At 41.3% G+C, this 14554-nt stretch overlaps 2 protein-coding genes across 5 annotated transcripts in view; both read right to left on the bottom strand.

The window, feature by feature from the left end:
- LOC115468762 (zinc finger protein 90-like) overlaps window positions 1-2658 on the bottom strand; it is a 46223-nt gene extending 43565 nt beyond the window's left edge. Inside the window, exon 1 of the mRNA XM_030200730.1 lies at window positions 2558-2658. The gene's annotated coding sequence lies outside the window, so the exon portion shown is untranslated. The remainder of the gene's footprint in view (window positions 1-2557) is intronic.
- A 3359-nt stretch (window positions 2659-6017) lies between these two features.
- DHCR7 (7-dehydrocholesterol reductase) overlaps window positions 6018-14554 on the bottom strand; it is a 32310-nt gene continuing 23773 nt past the window's right edge. For all 4 annotated transcript variants that reach the window (XM_030200732.1, XM_030200733.1, XM_030200734.1 and 1 more), the window contains 3 exons: window positions 11988-12192; window positions 9214-9345; window positions 6018-7008 (listed from right to left, as the gene is read on the bottom strand). In XM_030200732.1, the coding sequence (XP_030056592.1) occupies window positions 6544-7008; window positions 9214-9345; window positions 11988-12192 (802 nt within the window). In that variant the 3' untranslated portion in view covers window positions 6018-6543. The remainder of the gene's footprint in view (window positions 7009-9213; window positions 9346-11987; window positions 12193-14554) is intronic.

Below are 14554 nucleotides of genomic sequence, written 5' to 3' on the forward strand. Positions count from 1 at the left end.
AACTCCATTACCTTCCAATTAAATCAATACAAAACTCTTGTGGCGTATGTCTTGCTTATGCATTTTTTGTCATTAGGACATTAAGAATGAAAAGTTGACGGTTTGTCTCCCAAGGAAGCATATAGTGAAACGGAGGCGCTCTGTTGAGCAAACCGAAAAAAACTGAATGAAGAATTCTTGTGAAACAGATAAGTGTCCCTCAACTTCCAGTTTATCCGATACTATTAAGTACCGAAAAGCAAAGAATAGAATTGTTTATATTAAATAAAAGAAAAAAAATGAGATTTTTTAGACCGGTGAGGACGTTCGCACAGCATCTCTGTTGTTAAACATTTGGAAATATAATTAGTAAAATCAGATGAACTTCCTATTATTTCAAAATTAAATCAATATAAAATTATACATTTAATAACCATGGAAAATTTCAGAGAAAATATGCAATGTTAATAACCAGGTCCACAAAAATAAAATATGAAACACTGAACACAGAGCACATCTATTCCAAGACTTAAACTGTGTTATGCTCAACTAAAGTAAAAAAAAAAATAAATAAAAATAAACAGCGCTATAGGCTATAAAAACAATACCTTTTCCTCAATCCTCTACAGTCACCACTGATTTTGGCCTTATTCCATTCCCCAATCGAACACAAAATGATCTGAAACACCATGGCAGCCTCATGTGAAATCCTAGAACTCATTGCCCCCTTAAATTCTGGAATAAGGGCCACCATCCAGATTCAGAGGGCTTCCTCAGAAATCCTGATCTTAAGATGCAGGAAGGGCTGGCCAGCAGGTGTTACTAAGAACTTGACAGTGTCACTTCTTGTCAGTGATCACAGACAAAGACCCTGATGCTCTCCTTTGGCCCAGAGAGAAAGCCTGGAGCTCAAACTCAGACCTGTAAGACATCATGGGACAGATTCTGTATATGGCATCCAAAATTCTATAAACCACATCTACAGTATGACACGGATTATAGAATAGCACATAGGCCGGGGGAACATGTGTATATTTAGATGCAGCCATTTATGTCCCTGAAAACCTGGTGTAAATACTTGTGCCTAAATGTATGCGCATTCCCCCGAATTCTATAACAATGCACGTAAATGTGATGGACACCTCTGACACATCTAGTCCTCCCATGGCTGCACCCCGTTTTCACCTAAAAAGAAGCGTGCTTAAGTTCCAATTATTGATGAATAATCATCAGCCAATTCTTGTCATTAATTGGCTCATTACTCAATTCAGTAGCAGATTAAATTGTAAGTATGGCCATTTTACATGAGGGCTACTCACAGTGCCTTATATACAATCCAGGGGCATGTTCATATTATAGTGCTGTTATTACTCAACGTGGTTAAATTAAATCCTGAAAAGGATTTCCTGGCAAGCAGCTCTTTGATCTCTTTAAGATGTCTCCTATAACAAAGATCTTATTTGAAATGATTCTCTCTCTGTCATATTCCCGAAACTTCCAAACTGTGGGATTATCAGGTTGTGACTCCAAATGGGTGGCAGAACCCACATTTAAGGTCTTGACCTGGGTGGGCCTTTCACAGAGACATCATTGGTCCATGCCACCTTTATATGGTAAAGCAACTGACCACCAGAAAAAAAGACTCCCCCTCAATTCTAATACATTGGGGCAGGAATTCCATGTAACAATGTTTTCTTTTGATCCCCATCCTCTTGCAAGATAGGGATCCTCTCTATTTATCTCATGCTTTTTTGAAGGGCATTCCTGGCATCCACCAGCCTTTCTGTGAAAAAGTTATGTCCTAATGTTTTTAAGGTTACCGTTTTGCAGTTTCATTTCATAGCCTCTAGTTCTACAGCTTCCCTGTCTTTTGAAAAAGATTTCGTTGGTCATTAATACATTCAAGTATTTAAAGGTCTGTGTTATATCATATTATAAAGTAAATCCACTTTATACCTGGTGTACATTTATTTACTTGGATTTTGTTCACACCCTTTTCAGTAGTAGCTCAAGGCGAGTTACATTCATGTACACTGTATTTTAGAACACGTGACTGCAAAATAGTAAAGCCCTTGATTCCAGTATATCAAACGAAGTTATAAATACAGTAAGTGAGGGAAAGTATAAGTGTGTATCATCCTCACTTTAATATTCCCTTATCTTTTGTCTGTCCTAATTAGATTGTAAGCTCTATCGAGAAGGGGACTGCCTCTTCATGTTCAACTGTTCAGCGCTGGGTACGTCTAGCGCTTTAGAAATGATAAGTAGTAGGAGTAGTGTATATGAAGTGTTAAGCACCTGAGAATTGCACATTGAGAACGATGCATGGGTGTGACGTCAGTTGAGGGGGAAGGGGTGTCTGAATGTTGAATTAAAGGGAACACAAGGTTGATGGCTACGGTTAAGGGGTCGAAGACCTCTATACCGGCCCCGAGCCTTAATTAACTCTTCTACAGAACTACCCCTCCTCTCCTCTGTGGTCTAGCCTCTCTCCGCCCGGGGTCCCGCATCTCTCCCTTCCTTTCCCCTGGTCCAGCCTCTCTCTCTCTCTTTTTCTCTCCACCTCCCCCTGTCCTACCTTCAAATTAGTGGTCGAGGTCGCCGCCAGCGCAGCAAGTCCCAAAGGCCACACGCAACAGCAGCACAGCTGCAGCGACCCGCCGGAAACAGGAAGTTGCGTTTGAGGGGGCGGACCTGGAGGAGAGGGACCGGCGGTGGTTGAGGGCAGTTGCCGCAGCTTTTGCCTTTGGGAGTAGCTGCGCGGCGAGTGGTTTGAAGGTGGGACGAGAATGGGTTTGATAGAGGTACAGATACCGTAGGTGTCTGCTGCCTCCCGCCGCGCTTTGGAGACACAGGTACCGGGGGTTCCCGTGTTGGTTTGTCCGGGAGCCGCCTGGAGGACCAGGAAAGCCCCGTTTTGTGCAGTCCACAGACGCAGTTTAGCCTAGTCCTTGCGCGTGTCCAGAAAAGTATCTTCAGCCTCTCCCGTACTCTTGCATTGCGCTCACGTTTCTGCATAGTGGACTTTTTTTTTTATACTGTTATTTACATTTTTGTGTGTTTTAAAATCAGTGAAAATACTTGAACACAGACTTTTCGCTGCCTCAGGTTTCTGCATACACTGTACTTTTCCCCACTTACTGCCTCTGTGCTCTTACTGTTATTTACGTTTTTGTATGTTTTAAAATGAAAATACCCAAACTCAGACTTTCCGCTGCCCTGTAGCTTTATGTTACTGTTATTGTATAAAATGAATGTTCCCTTCTAACCACTTTCAATATACACGTGCTGTGCTTAATTCAATTGCACCTTCCTTGGATCAGGTGTCAATTTGGAGCTCTTTTACTAGAGGGTTGTCACCCGTCCAATGAGGACGCCCGGTAGTTACCTTCAGTGCACGATTTCTGGCGCTACTTAACGTAATTCTGTAATTTCTTAAGTTTAACTGTTCATTGAAAATAGTGAAATGCCTTTTTATTGGAGCAGTGGAAGAACTTCTGAAGAATGGTACTGTTCAAGAGCTTTTTAGAAAGCATAGTTGCCTTTCCAGGTGCCAATTTTTCATCCTCGAGCATAAAACACAGCAAAATTCAGTTTCTTACATTTTCAAAACAAGTCTGTCAAGAGGGAAGGTTCCTTGAGTGTATTATTTTTTTATGGTACATGATATCAAGATGAACTACCAGTTGGAAGTGCTGGAGGTCTTCTTGTGGTCTCCAGCAGCGATTCCCACATGCTATTGCCACCATGCCTTCCCTCTGCCATGTTATGCCAAGGTGAAGTAGGATGGGTAGGGGAGAAAAAGCAATGCTGGACAACAGACAGCAGTTAAGCATTTTGATCATTATTGAGAAATTTAATTTTAGTAAAAAACAAACAAACCAATAGTGCACTAAACACACCCTCGTAGATTTGGGTGGGATACCGGTGCCGGAAATGGTATTCGAAGCTGACGAGTCGGAGAAACAATGAATTCTCTGTAAATCTGGAGATGTAATGGGGCAGTTCTACAAACTGAAGAGTAGCAAATCTCCTGACCCGGATGGTATTCATCCCAGAGTACTGATAGAACTGAAAAATGAGCTTGCGGAGCTGTTGTTAGAAATATGTAATTTATCCTTAAAATCAAGTGTGGTACCAGATGATTGGAGGGTGGCCAATGTAACACCAATTTTTTAAAAAAGGTTCCAGAGGAGATCTGGGAAATTATAGACCGGTGAGTCTGACGTCGGTGCCGGGCAAAATGGTAGAGACTATTATTAAGAACAAAATTACAGAGCATATTTAAAAGCATGGATTAATGAGACAAATTCAACATGGATTTAGTGTAGGGAAATCTTGTCTCACCAGTCTACTACATTTCTTTGAAGGGGTGAACAAACATGTGGATAAAGGGGAGCCGGTTGATATTGTGTATCTGGATTTTCAGAAGGCATTTGACAAAGTACCTCATGAAAAACTCCGGAGGAAATTGGAGTCATGGGATAGGAGGTAGTGTTCTCTTGTGGATTAAAAACTGGTTAAAAGATAGAAAATAGAGAGTAGGGTTAAATGGTCAGTATTCTCAATGGAGAAGGGTAGTTAGTGGGGTTTCCCAGGGCTCTGTGCTGGGACCGCTGCTTTTTAACATATTTATAAATGACCTAGAGATGGGAGTAACTAGTGAGGTAATTTAAATTTGCTGATGACACAACGTTATTCAAAGTCGTTAAATCGCGGGAGGATTGTGAAAAATACAAGAGGACCTTACGAGACTGGGTGTCTAAATGGCAGATGACGTTTAATGTGAGCAAGTGCAAAGTGATGCATGTGGGAAAGAGGAAACGAATCAGAGAAAATTTTTCTTCACTCAACGTGTAATTAAACTCTGGAATTCGTTGCCAGAGAATGTGGTATAGGCGGTTAGCTTAGCGGAGTTTTAAAAAAGTTTGGACGGCTTCCTAAAGGAAAAGTCCATAGACCGTTATTAAATGGACTTGGGGAAAATCCACTATTTCTGAAGGATAAGCAGTATAAAATGTTTTATACATTTTTGGGATCTTGCCGGGTATTTGTGACCTGGATTGGCCACTGTTGGAAACAGGATGCTGGGCTCGATGGACCTTTGGTCTTTCCCAGTATGGGAATACTTATGTATAACATTCATGTGTACCGTGCACAGAACCCCCCCCCCCCCCCCCCCCCCCCCCACACACACACACAAAAACACACATTTCTATCTTTAAAGAAGGTATAAATGTGTGTGCCAGCTTTATGTGCTACTGGAGCTGGCAACCTATCTTGTAAAGACAAAAAGAGCCCTTCTGTAAAGAATTTGTACTGATACAGCTGTACAGAGTTACTTTTTTTCTCTGTAGGGGATCTATCAAACAACATTGGTATGAGGTCATTGTTTCCTACTTTCAAAATCCTCTCACAATAACATTATGAACAAGATCCAATTTCTTAAAAGCTGTAGTCTATTAAAAAGAAAGAGTGGTGTTACTGTTATTTTAAGCTCTTGTTTTGGCCTGGCAGTTTCCTTCTTGGTTTTCAGCTTACAGCTACCCAGGGCTATGCCCCATTGTAAATTCCCCCTCCCCCTCTTAATTGCAGAGATGGTTCTCAGCTCCCTCCAGGATCTATGTGCACACATCTTTTCTGGCCAGTAGGTGTCATAATTATGCAGTGGCTGGGATGTTCCATCCTCATGATCCCCCAGGGTTGTGAACATTGCCTTCAAATTGTTTCTGGTTCAGAGATTTCAGGCTTTGGAAATAAATCTAGGCCTTTCCCCATGACTTTCAAGATTTAGCATTACCAGCACCTTGATTGAGTAATTCAAGATTATAGCTATATGTTATCCTCAACCAAACAGTGGAGGTAAAGATCAAATGTATACTTTGACTCTCAAAAGATTAAATTTTAACCAAACCTCTCATTACAATTTAAAATGAATCAAACTTTAAAGCAAAATTCAGTAAAATTATATGTTACTATGACACTAAAAGACTATTCAGGTTTTCATAAATATGAATGTTATCCCAAAAAAACCTATATAAATAAAAGTTGGTTTATTGACTGTTCAGAAGAACGTTATAAACCTTTTTCATTTGTGTTAAAACTTGATGACTACAGTCTTTTCATGGTAAGACATGATGGTTGAAAGAAGTTCAAGGCTGATTGTTTCAGTCTGATAATTGTAAGTGATGGCAGATAAAGACCTGCATAGCCTCTCAAGGCTACAATATCTTACCGAAACAGCTGACTTACAAGATGGAATCAGAAAAACAAAGAACACAGCTTTCAGCTCAAATGTTTTGGCATACAGGTGTTTTTACTTCCAGAGGAAGTGCTTGATAATTAGACCTGCTGTGACAGTGCCAAACTAGAGAGCAACTTTGAGGTCATTTTTTTTCCTGGCATTACAGTGGTTCATATAACCACCAAAGATGCCTTCTGCGCCCAAGTGGATGATGGTTTCTGAGCACCTTAAAAGTGTGGCTTCTGTTTTGAGATAGCAGATTTGGAGGAATCCTTCATTATCACCCTTGAATTATAATTGCATATTTTTTTGTATTTGATTTAGAAAGTGCCTGGCAGTAGTCTGTATGGAACTGCAATGGTGTACTGCCCCCAGCCTTTCCCATACTTGCTGGAGCAGCGATGCTCGTCCCTGATACAGCGATGGGTCAGCAGAATGGTCATGTAGATAATGTAAAAATAGGGCAGAATATGTTCAAACCCGCAGGTTAGGCAGTATGCCAGGGAACCCAGCAAGTCTCCAGTATAGTTGAAATGGCGTGCAAGGCCCCAGAATCCTGAGGTCAGCAGCTTACTGTAATGCCTTTGTCCATTTGCAGAGGTGTAAGAGCACTCAACGTAGTCTGGCTTCTTGCCCCAGATTGTGCAGTTACCATCAGTGCGGCGGAACAGATCTTTCTGGTGGTTGGTCATTCTGAAAATGTAATAACCAACCAGCCCAAGAAACAGGACACCCATTGCATAAGCTGTGGGGAGCTGTATAGGGTTGTAGACCAAATATAAACCCTGGAAGTAAAAGAAATTATAGAATGCTGAATGATAAAATACACAACCATGATGAAACAAATTATTCTAATTTACACATTACTATGATAAATACAATGCAAGGCAAGACATGTCAAACTAATTCCTATAGCGTAGAAATACCAGGCACAAAATGAGACCAAATTAGATTCAAGCTATGAAACTAGCAGGGTATTTCCATAAGCAATCCAGGATTGTTAAAAAAAAAAAAGTGTGTGTGTGGGGGGGGGGAGGAGATTAAGTGGAACATGCTAAAATAAGTGGATTCTGGGTCAAACTGGTGTAAAACTTGGATTCAGTTTAGAGAGCTGCACGGGAACGGGGCTAACAGGGATCTCCAGGACTGCAGGGATAGTCCAAGGTCTATGGGGATCCCACAGGGATGGACCTGGGTCTTGCGGGGTTCCCGCAGAACTCTAAAACTAACAGAGCTTTGCTTTCCCTCCCCACACATACTTCAGATTACCCTCATGGTCTAGTGGCTTGCTTCGGGGCAGGAAAGTCCCCATGCTTTCCTGCCTGTTGCCTCCGATTCTCTGTCCACCGCCGTTTGTTTAAAATGGGCACTGAGATTTCAAGTGGCGGCGGCAAGAGGATCAGCGGCAGCGGTCATGAGTGCATGGGGACTTTTCCTGCCCCAAAGCAAGACAGACTACCAGGGTAATCTGAGGTATGTGCAGGGAGGACATCCAGGGCTGGATGGGGTCGGTGGGAGGGAGTTGAAGCCAGTTACAGTAGTCTCTGTTTCCCCTTCCTCATGCAGCCATCATCGCCATATACACAAAGCAAACAAACAAACCTATAAGCTGCTGCATCCACGTTCTTTATTGTTGGGAGCATTTTAATTTAATCTCACTTATATTTTCAAACATACCAACTTGTGCAGCATATGGATGTACACAGGAAGTATCATAATGGAATAACTTTTCATAGGTAGAGTAGTAATTTGTTTATAAATTGTAATCAGTGTGTCATTTGGAGGAGGTGGTTAAAGAGACACCCTAGCACTGTTATATTCATGCAGAGATTTTTTTTTCTCCTGGTACTAGGCCACTAAAACAGACATCATGTTATGAGAATCAGGTGCTCAACGTTCAGTTTCTATTTATTACATTTATATCCTACATTAAACATGAATTAGGTTGAAACCTGTGAGCACTTAAAATCTTTTTTTCCCCCGTGTCTACATTAAAAGAAAAATATAGCATGTGGGAATTTGCTCCGTTTGTTTTGTGGATTGCAGTGGTATATTATAAAAATGCACTTGCCTTTTTTATTACTACTATTTCACAAAGAGGGAAGGGCTTCCTGCATGCAGAAGTTCTGTCCAGTATCAGTGTAAATGTGCTAACATTGTCCTGTTCAGCACACTATTAGCCGCCAAGTTTTTACAAAATTAATTGTTCAGCAGAAAATAAATCTGTTGCCTCAGATTGCTTGCTATGTGAATATTCTATTACTGTTTCATTATTGCTACCAAGTATTACATATTAAGGGCATTTGCTTTAATTCATTTATCCAGTCCTTACAAGCACATGGTTTTGCTTTTTAAACCCAAAGTTGAATCCTAAGGGCGGTTGAACAATTAAGTATAAACTGTTGTTTCTGACTTTTACTTGTTTTGGACTGCTTTGGGTCCTGTTAATCTGTACATCTGCTGTCTTAGCCGAGTACAGAAGAAAATGATTTATGTTACTCTTACTAGAATTTTTACTGCTTGTAGAATCTGGCTTTCTTGAGGGGGGGTCAAGGTGACTGCGGCATGGCGGGCTGGGATGGAGGAGATTACTTGCGGTGGAGATGAGTTAGATTTCTGTCTGCATGCAACCTTCTAGTTCAGTTCCTGGACCCAGTTTGTACTTCCCTGAGCCTTCCACAGTGGGGATGCTATGGAGGCAGTCTTCACAGACTCTGGTGGGGAGGAATATTAGCCACTTCTATGATGACACTTGCTGGATAGATTTATGGTTTCAGAGGGAGCCTCAACCTCTGGTTCCTACCCAAGGACTTGTAACTACATTGGCTGAGGAGGAAAGAACCTGAGGCATTGTGAATAAGGCTCATGGTACTGTAGCCCACTAGAGAAGTTTTCCCAGAAAAAGAGCAATTTCCACTTTGTGCACCACCACTGTTAATAACTGAGTAAGAACTGGGCTGGTACTGGATATTTTTCTTGCTTCTCTTTACCTGCAATGTGTAGAGATAAGGCAGCCAAACACAATCTCCCCATCCCAGATACCATCCAAAATGATCGTGGCAAATATCAATGGTCTTCAGGTACCAGGTCTCATTCCAGAAAAAGTCCAACACATAGATAGCCTGCAAATACCAAATTGATATTACTGACTGAAGAATGATGATGAGCGTTGCTTTCCCACAAGTCCTGTATACACTAGAAAACAATCAGCTGAATGTGACCTTTAACCACTAGAATTACAAAAAGGACTGCAGGGTTCATCTAGTCCATTGGTTTACAAACCTGGTTCTGGGGGGCACCCCAGCCAGTCAGGTTTTCAAGATATCCACAATGAATATTCATGAGAGAGATTTGCATGCAGCAGAGACAGTGTATATAAATTTCTCTCATGAATATTCATTGTGGATATCCTGAAAACCGGACTGGCTGGGGTGCCTCCAGGACCAGGTTTGGGAATCTAGTCCAGGAGTTCTCAACCCAGTCCGTGGGACACACCTAGCCAGTCAGATTTTCAGTATACCCACAATATGCATGAGAAAGTTGCATGCCCTTCATCTGTGACTTACCATTAAACTCAGCCTTATGATAACTCCCCACTGCATCCATGAACTTATAGTGCTCTTAATTTCTCTTAGAAAAAGCAGAAACAAAGTCCATATGTGGAGCAAAACCAGGCCTAGTTCAAGTTGTACTACAGAAAGGTGGTATATCAAATCCATGACCTTAAAATATAAAATGTTGAGTCAGACCAAAGGTCTTGGTCTAAGTCCAGCATCTTATCTCCAACAGTGGCCAGTCCAGAAAAGTAGATCCTTTCCTTATTGTTCATACACAGGCATAAGCAATGGATTTCCCAGGACTATATGGCTAATAATAGTTGATGGACTTTCCCTCCAGGATCTTGACTAAAACCTTTTTACAGTCAGCCATGCTAACTGCCTTGGCCATATTCTGCAGCTTAGTTACAAGCTGCATGGGAAAATACTTTCTCCAATTTGTTTAAATGTGCTGCCTATCAGGCTTTGTACTATTTGAGATGGGAAATAGCTGTTTCCTATTTAACTGTGTATGAAAATTACTGTAAAGTTTGTTACAATGTATATTGTTTGACAGTAAATCAAATGATACTGTTCTACCTCACTCATGATTTTATAGACCCTTATCTCTTTTAGCAGAAGAGCCCTTTCATTATATCTAACATTATAGAATAGGTACATACCAAGGGGCATAATCGAACGCGAACGCCCATCTCCATGGGCATCTATGTCCGAAAACGGGTACGTGAAGAAGCGGAACAAACCGTATTTTCGAAAAAAATGGGCGTCCATCTTTTGTTTCGAAAATACGGTTTGGACGGACCAAATGCCATGGATTTGGTCCTTTCTGAGCTGGGTGGTTTTTTGTTTTTTTTTTTGCGATAATGGAAAATAAAAACGTCCAGCTCAGAAACGTCCTAATCCAAGCCATTTGGTCGTGGGAGGGACAAATGTACAACACTGCCATAGCTCTTAGGGGTGAAGGGGGCAACTACATGTGGGTACAGTGGGTTTCAGAGGCCTCCCATTTACCACCACAAGTGTTACAGGTGGGGGGGGGGGGGGGGGGATGGGCCTGGGTCTGGGTCTGCCTGCCTGCCTGCCTGAAGTGCACTGCAGTACCCACTAAAAGTGCTCCAGGGACAGGACTTGTTGTTGGTGTATAACCTTGTTACAGCAGTTGACACCTGAAGACTAATCTTGCTGAAAACGTCCTTTATTTGAATAAGCACCTTTACTCACAGTTAACTGCAGATCAGAGATTGTGCCCCACTGGCAACGAGTCTCGCTGGTACTGAGATTACCAGTAGGTCTGAGCTGGCAGAATAGTGTACAATGCCCTCTTTCAGCAACATTCAAGGTAAGAACTAAGTGCTATAACGTGGCTAACACATGAACAGGATCTAAAACTGGCTTACAAAAATGGCCACTACCTCAAGGACTACCGGAAACAAAACAGGGCACACTCTGACCCAGTAAGCAGAGGGAAAAGCACCATGGGAGTAGAGCCTACCAACTACCAACATCGTGAGCATTTAACACAAGCTAGTGGAATCACGGAGCCCAATACCCTACATCCACCACAATGCATGGCTGATGTGACTCTGCAGTGCCCTTAACAGAAAAGGTGTCACACTAACCCGAGACCCACATCAGAACCAGGGAAAGCCTGTCAAAGGATAGAACACATTCTGCTGTCATGGAAGTGGGTACAGAATTTGAGGCTGGCATACAGGCTGGGAAAAAAAAGTTTGTAAAGTGGGGGTTTTTTTTTGATGGGAGGGGGTTAGTGACCACTGGGGGAGTCAGGGCAGGTGATCCATGATTCTCTCCAGTGGTCATCTGGTCAGTTCGGGCACTTTTTTGGGACTTGTTCGTGAAAAAAAAGGGTCCAAAAAAAGTGACTCAAAATTGCAGTAAAAATGCCTTTTTTTGATTATCAGCTAAAGACGCCCATCTCTCCTCGGCAGATAACCACGCCCCAGTCCCGCCATCACCACGCCTCGGACATGCCCCCGTCCACTTTATTCGTTCCTGCGACGGAGTGCAGTTGAAGACGCCCAAAATTGGCTTTCGATTATACCGATTTGGGCGCCCGCGAGAGAAAGACGTCCATCTCCCGATTTAGGTCGGAATATGGGCATTTTTCTCTTTCGATTATAAGGTGGACCATATGCATTTACAGTTTAATGCATATGGAATCTGTGCAACAATTATTCTGAATTTACCTGAAGAACGTTGACGAGGATCATGGAGTTGGTAACCTGGCCATACAGCTCCTGCTGTTTTGCAGCATATGACAAGTTAATCAGGGTCCAGGCTATGATACCAGGACGACCATTGAAAAATAACTTGAAATCAAACCACTTTCCAATGCGAGGGTTAAATTCAATCCCCATCATGAAGTTGTAGAAAAAATTACCTGTGAATTTGCTAAAAAAAAAAAGGAAAATTCAATCATTTCCCCTTATTACTTTATTAATTTGCTAAAGTATTAGGCTGATTCTTTAAACTGAGAAGCAGAAGGCTGAATACAAGACAGAAAGATGCCTGTATGAAATGTCTCATATGCACTGTTATGCCATATCTGTAAATGCTAAATAGATGTATTATCACCAGAATCCAAGAAAGGAAGTGAACAGCTACAATAATCAACATGGAGGAAAATACATTCCTATACCAGGGTAAGCGCAGAGGACTGTACTGAAGAGGCAGGATCTCCAGAAGCAAAATAGTACCCTAACAGTCAAGTCAATTCAATAAGTATGAAATCTGGAAGGAATCCACGTTTCTCCAATACCACTTCTACAGGTCTGTAGTAGAAAACACAGCAAGCTCTTTGTCTGGTTCTATGTGGAGTCCTTAGCAATTATTGAGAACAAATGCTTTAAAACATTTGACAAATAATAAAACAAGGTGAAGCTGTTGCAACCATTTATTTAAATGTGAGCCATCTGCTGGGAAAGGGCAAGGCTTCACCATGGGGTTGTATGCTGTGCACTATGAATAACATGGCCACAGAATCTCTTATTTCATTGCTGTAAAAGGTTATGAAAATTCTCTTTCATATTTTGTTTCTGAAAAATGTATGTGATAAGGATTTGTGGAAGCAAAAAAAAAAAGGTTCATTTTAATTTTTCCTGATTTTTGTGTGGTCTTTTTTGTGTGTGTGTGTTTCACACATTCCTTTTAATAGCTCCACTTTAGCATGTACTATTACATTTTAATGCATACTAATTGACAGAGGCTCATTTTCAAAGCACACAGGTTACTATTGTAACTTTGTAAGTCTATGTGCTTTGAAAATGAGCACCTTAACATCTTATGTCTACATGTTCCACCTCTGCTTACTTCCATGCTGTCTATTAAGATGTTTTAATGTGTGTTGTGTTAACTTTGGAAGTAGCATACTGTGTTTTAATGTGTAATATTTTTACCACTAATTACTGTCTATGTCTGGATTATACACATTATATACTGCCTTGGATGACATTTCTTGAAAGGCGATAAATAAATCCTAATACATAAATAAAACACACAATTCGTTGGTTACTGAGCATTAAATCACTTAGCACACTAAAATATTTAAGGCACACTAATGAATTGACCGGACACTAACGCATGTACATCTCTATTAAGGAATTAATAGAAGTAATTTGTTTTGTGTCAACTAGACTAAGTCTGGAACAGGCATTTCCTCTATTTTTTGTGTCTGTACGGTGGTATGTACTAGTGCTGTTGATTAATCATTGTTAATGGTGATTAAAATTATGAGTACTGATAATGCTGACATGAGAGGGGATGGGAGCGCAACCTCCCCCAAGAGCATCCAAGCCCCCTTGTGATGACCCTCCCAGACCTACCTTTAAGGACAGGGCCGGTCTTAGCAAGTGCGGGGCCCTATGCAGACCAATTTGATGGGGCCCCACCCTAGCCCTGCCCCCACCCTAGCGCCAGGGCCCGCCACCCCTCCCTCCGAGCTCCAAGGCCCCCAGCTCCAGGGCTTGTCGATCCTGCAGTCAGTGCCAACTGAAAGCCATGTCTTTTTCACAAACACAGATACACCCTAATCCACTATAGAATAAGTAATCATAAACTTTCTATTTAGTCAAAAAATAAAATGAAACCCCAAGATGCCAGACTCTGAATACAATGCAACACCACAGAAACAGAAAATGTCCCCTAGTACTGTGCAAAATATAAAGACAGCAGATGTAAATTTGAAAAAAACTAACAAATACCAATCACCACTTTACAAATTAACAAATAGAAATAAAACAAATATAGAAAATAAAATACCATTTTATTGAACTAATATATTTAACTTTCAGAGGCCAAAACATCCTTCCTCAGGTCAATACAGTATAGTACTGTTACAGTATCCTATCCTGACCTGACCTGGGGAAGGGGGTTTTGTTCTCCGAAAGTTAGCCAAAATGTATTAAAATTAGTCCAATAAAAAGATTATCTTGTTTGCATGTTCTATTATAAACATTTATTAACATATCTACATTACTACTTTATCCTAAAGCAAAAAAATGTAAATATATATTTTATTTACAGTTTGTTGTCTCTGGTTTCTGCTTTCCTCATCTTCTTTTCACTGTCTTCCTTCCATCTAGCATCTGTCTTCGGTCTCTCTCTGCCATCCAGTGTCTGCCCTCTCTGCTGTTCCCTCCATCCAATGTCTGCCCTCTCTTCCTGCCCCTTCCATCCACATCTGCCCTCTATCTCTGCCCCTTCCATCCACCATCTGCCCCTGTCTGCCCTCTCTCTCTCCCCTATCCATTCACTG

This window comes from Microcaecilia unicolor, chromosome 4 (assembly GCF_901765095.1).
Source record: "Microcaecilia unicolor chromosome 4, aMicUni1.1, whole genome shotgun sequence".
Classification (NCBI taxonomy): domain Eukaryota; kingdom Metazoa; phylum Chordata; class Amphibia; order Gymnophiona; family Siphonopidae; genus Microcaecilia; species Microcaecilia unicolor.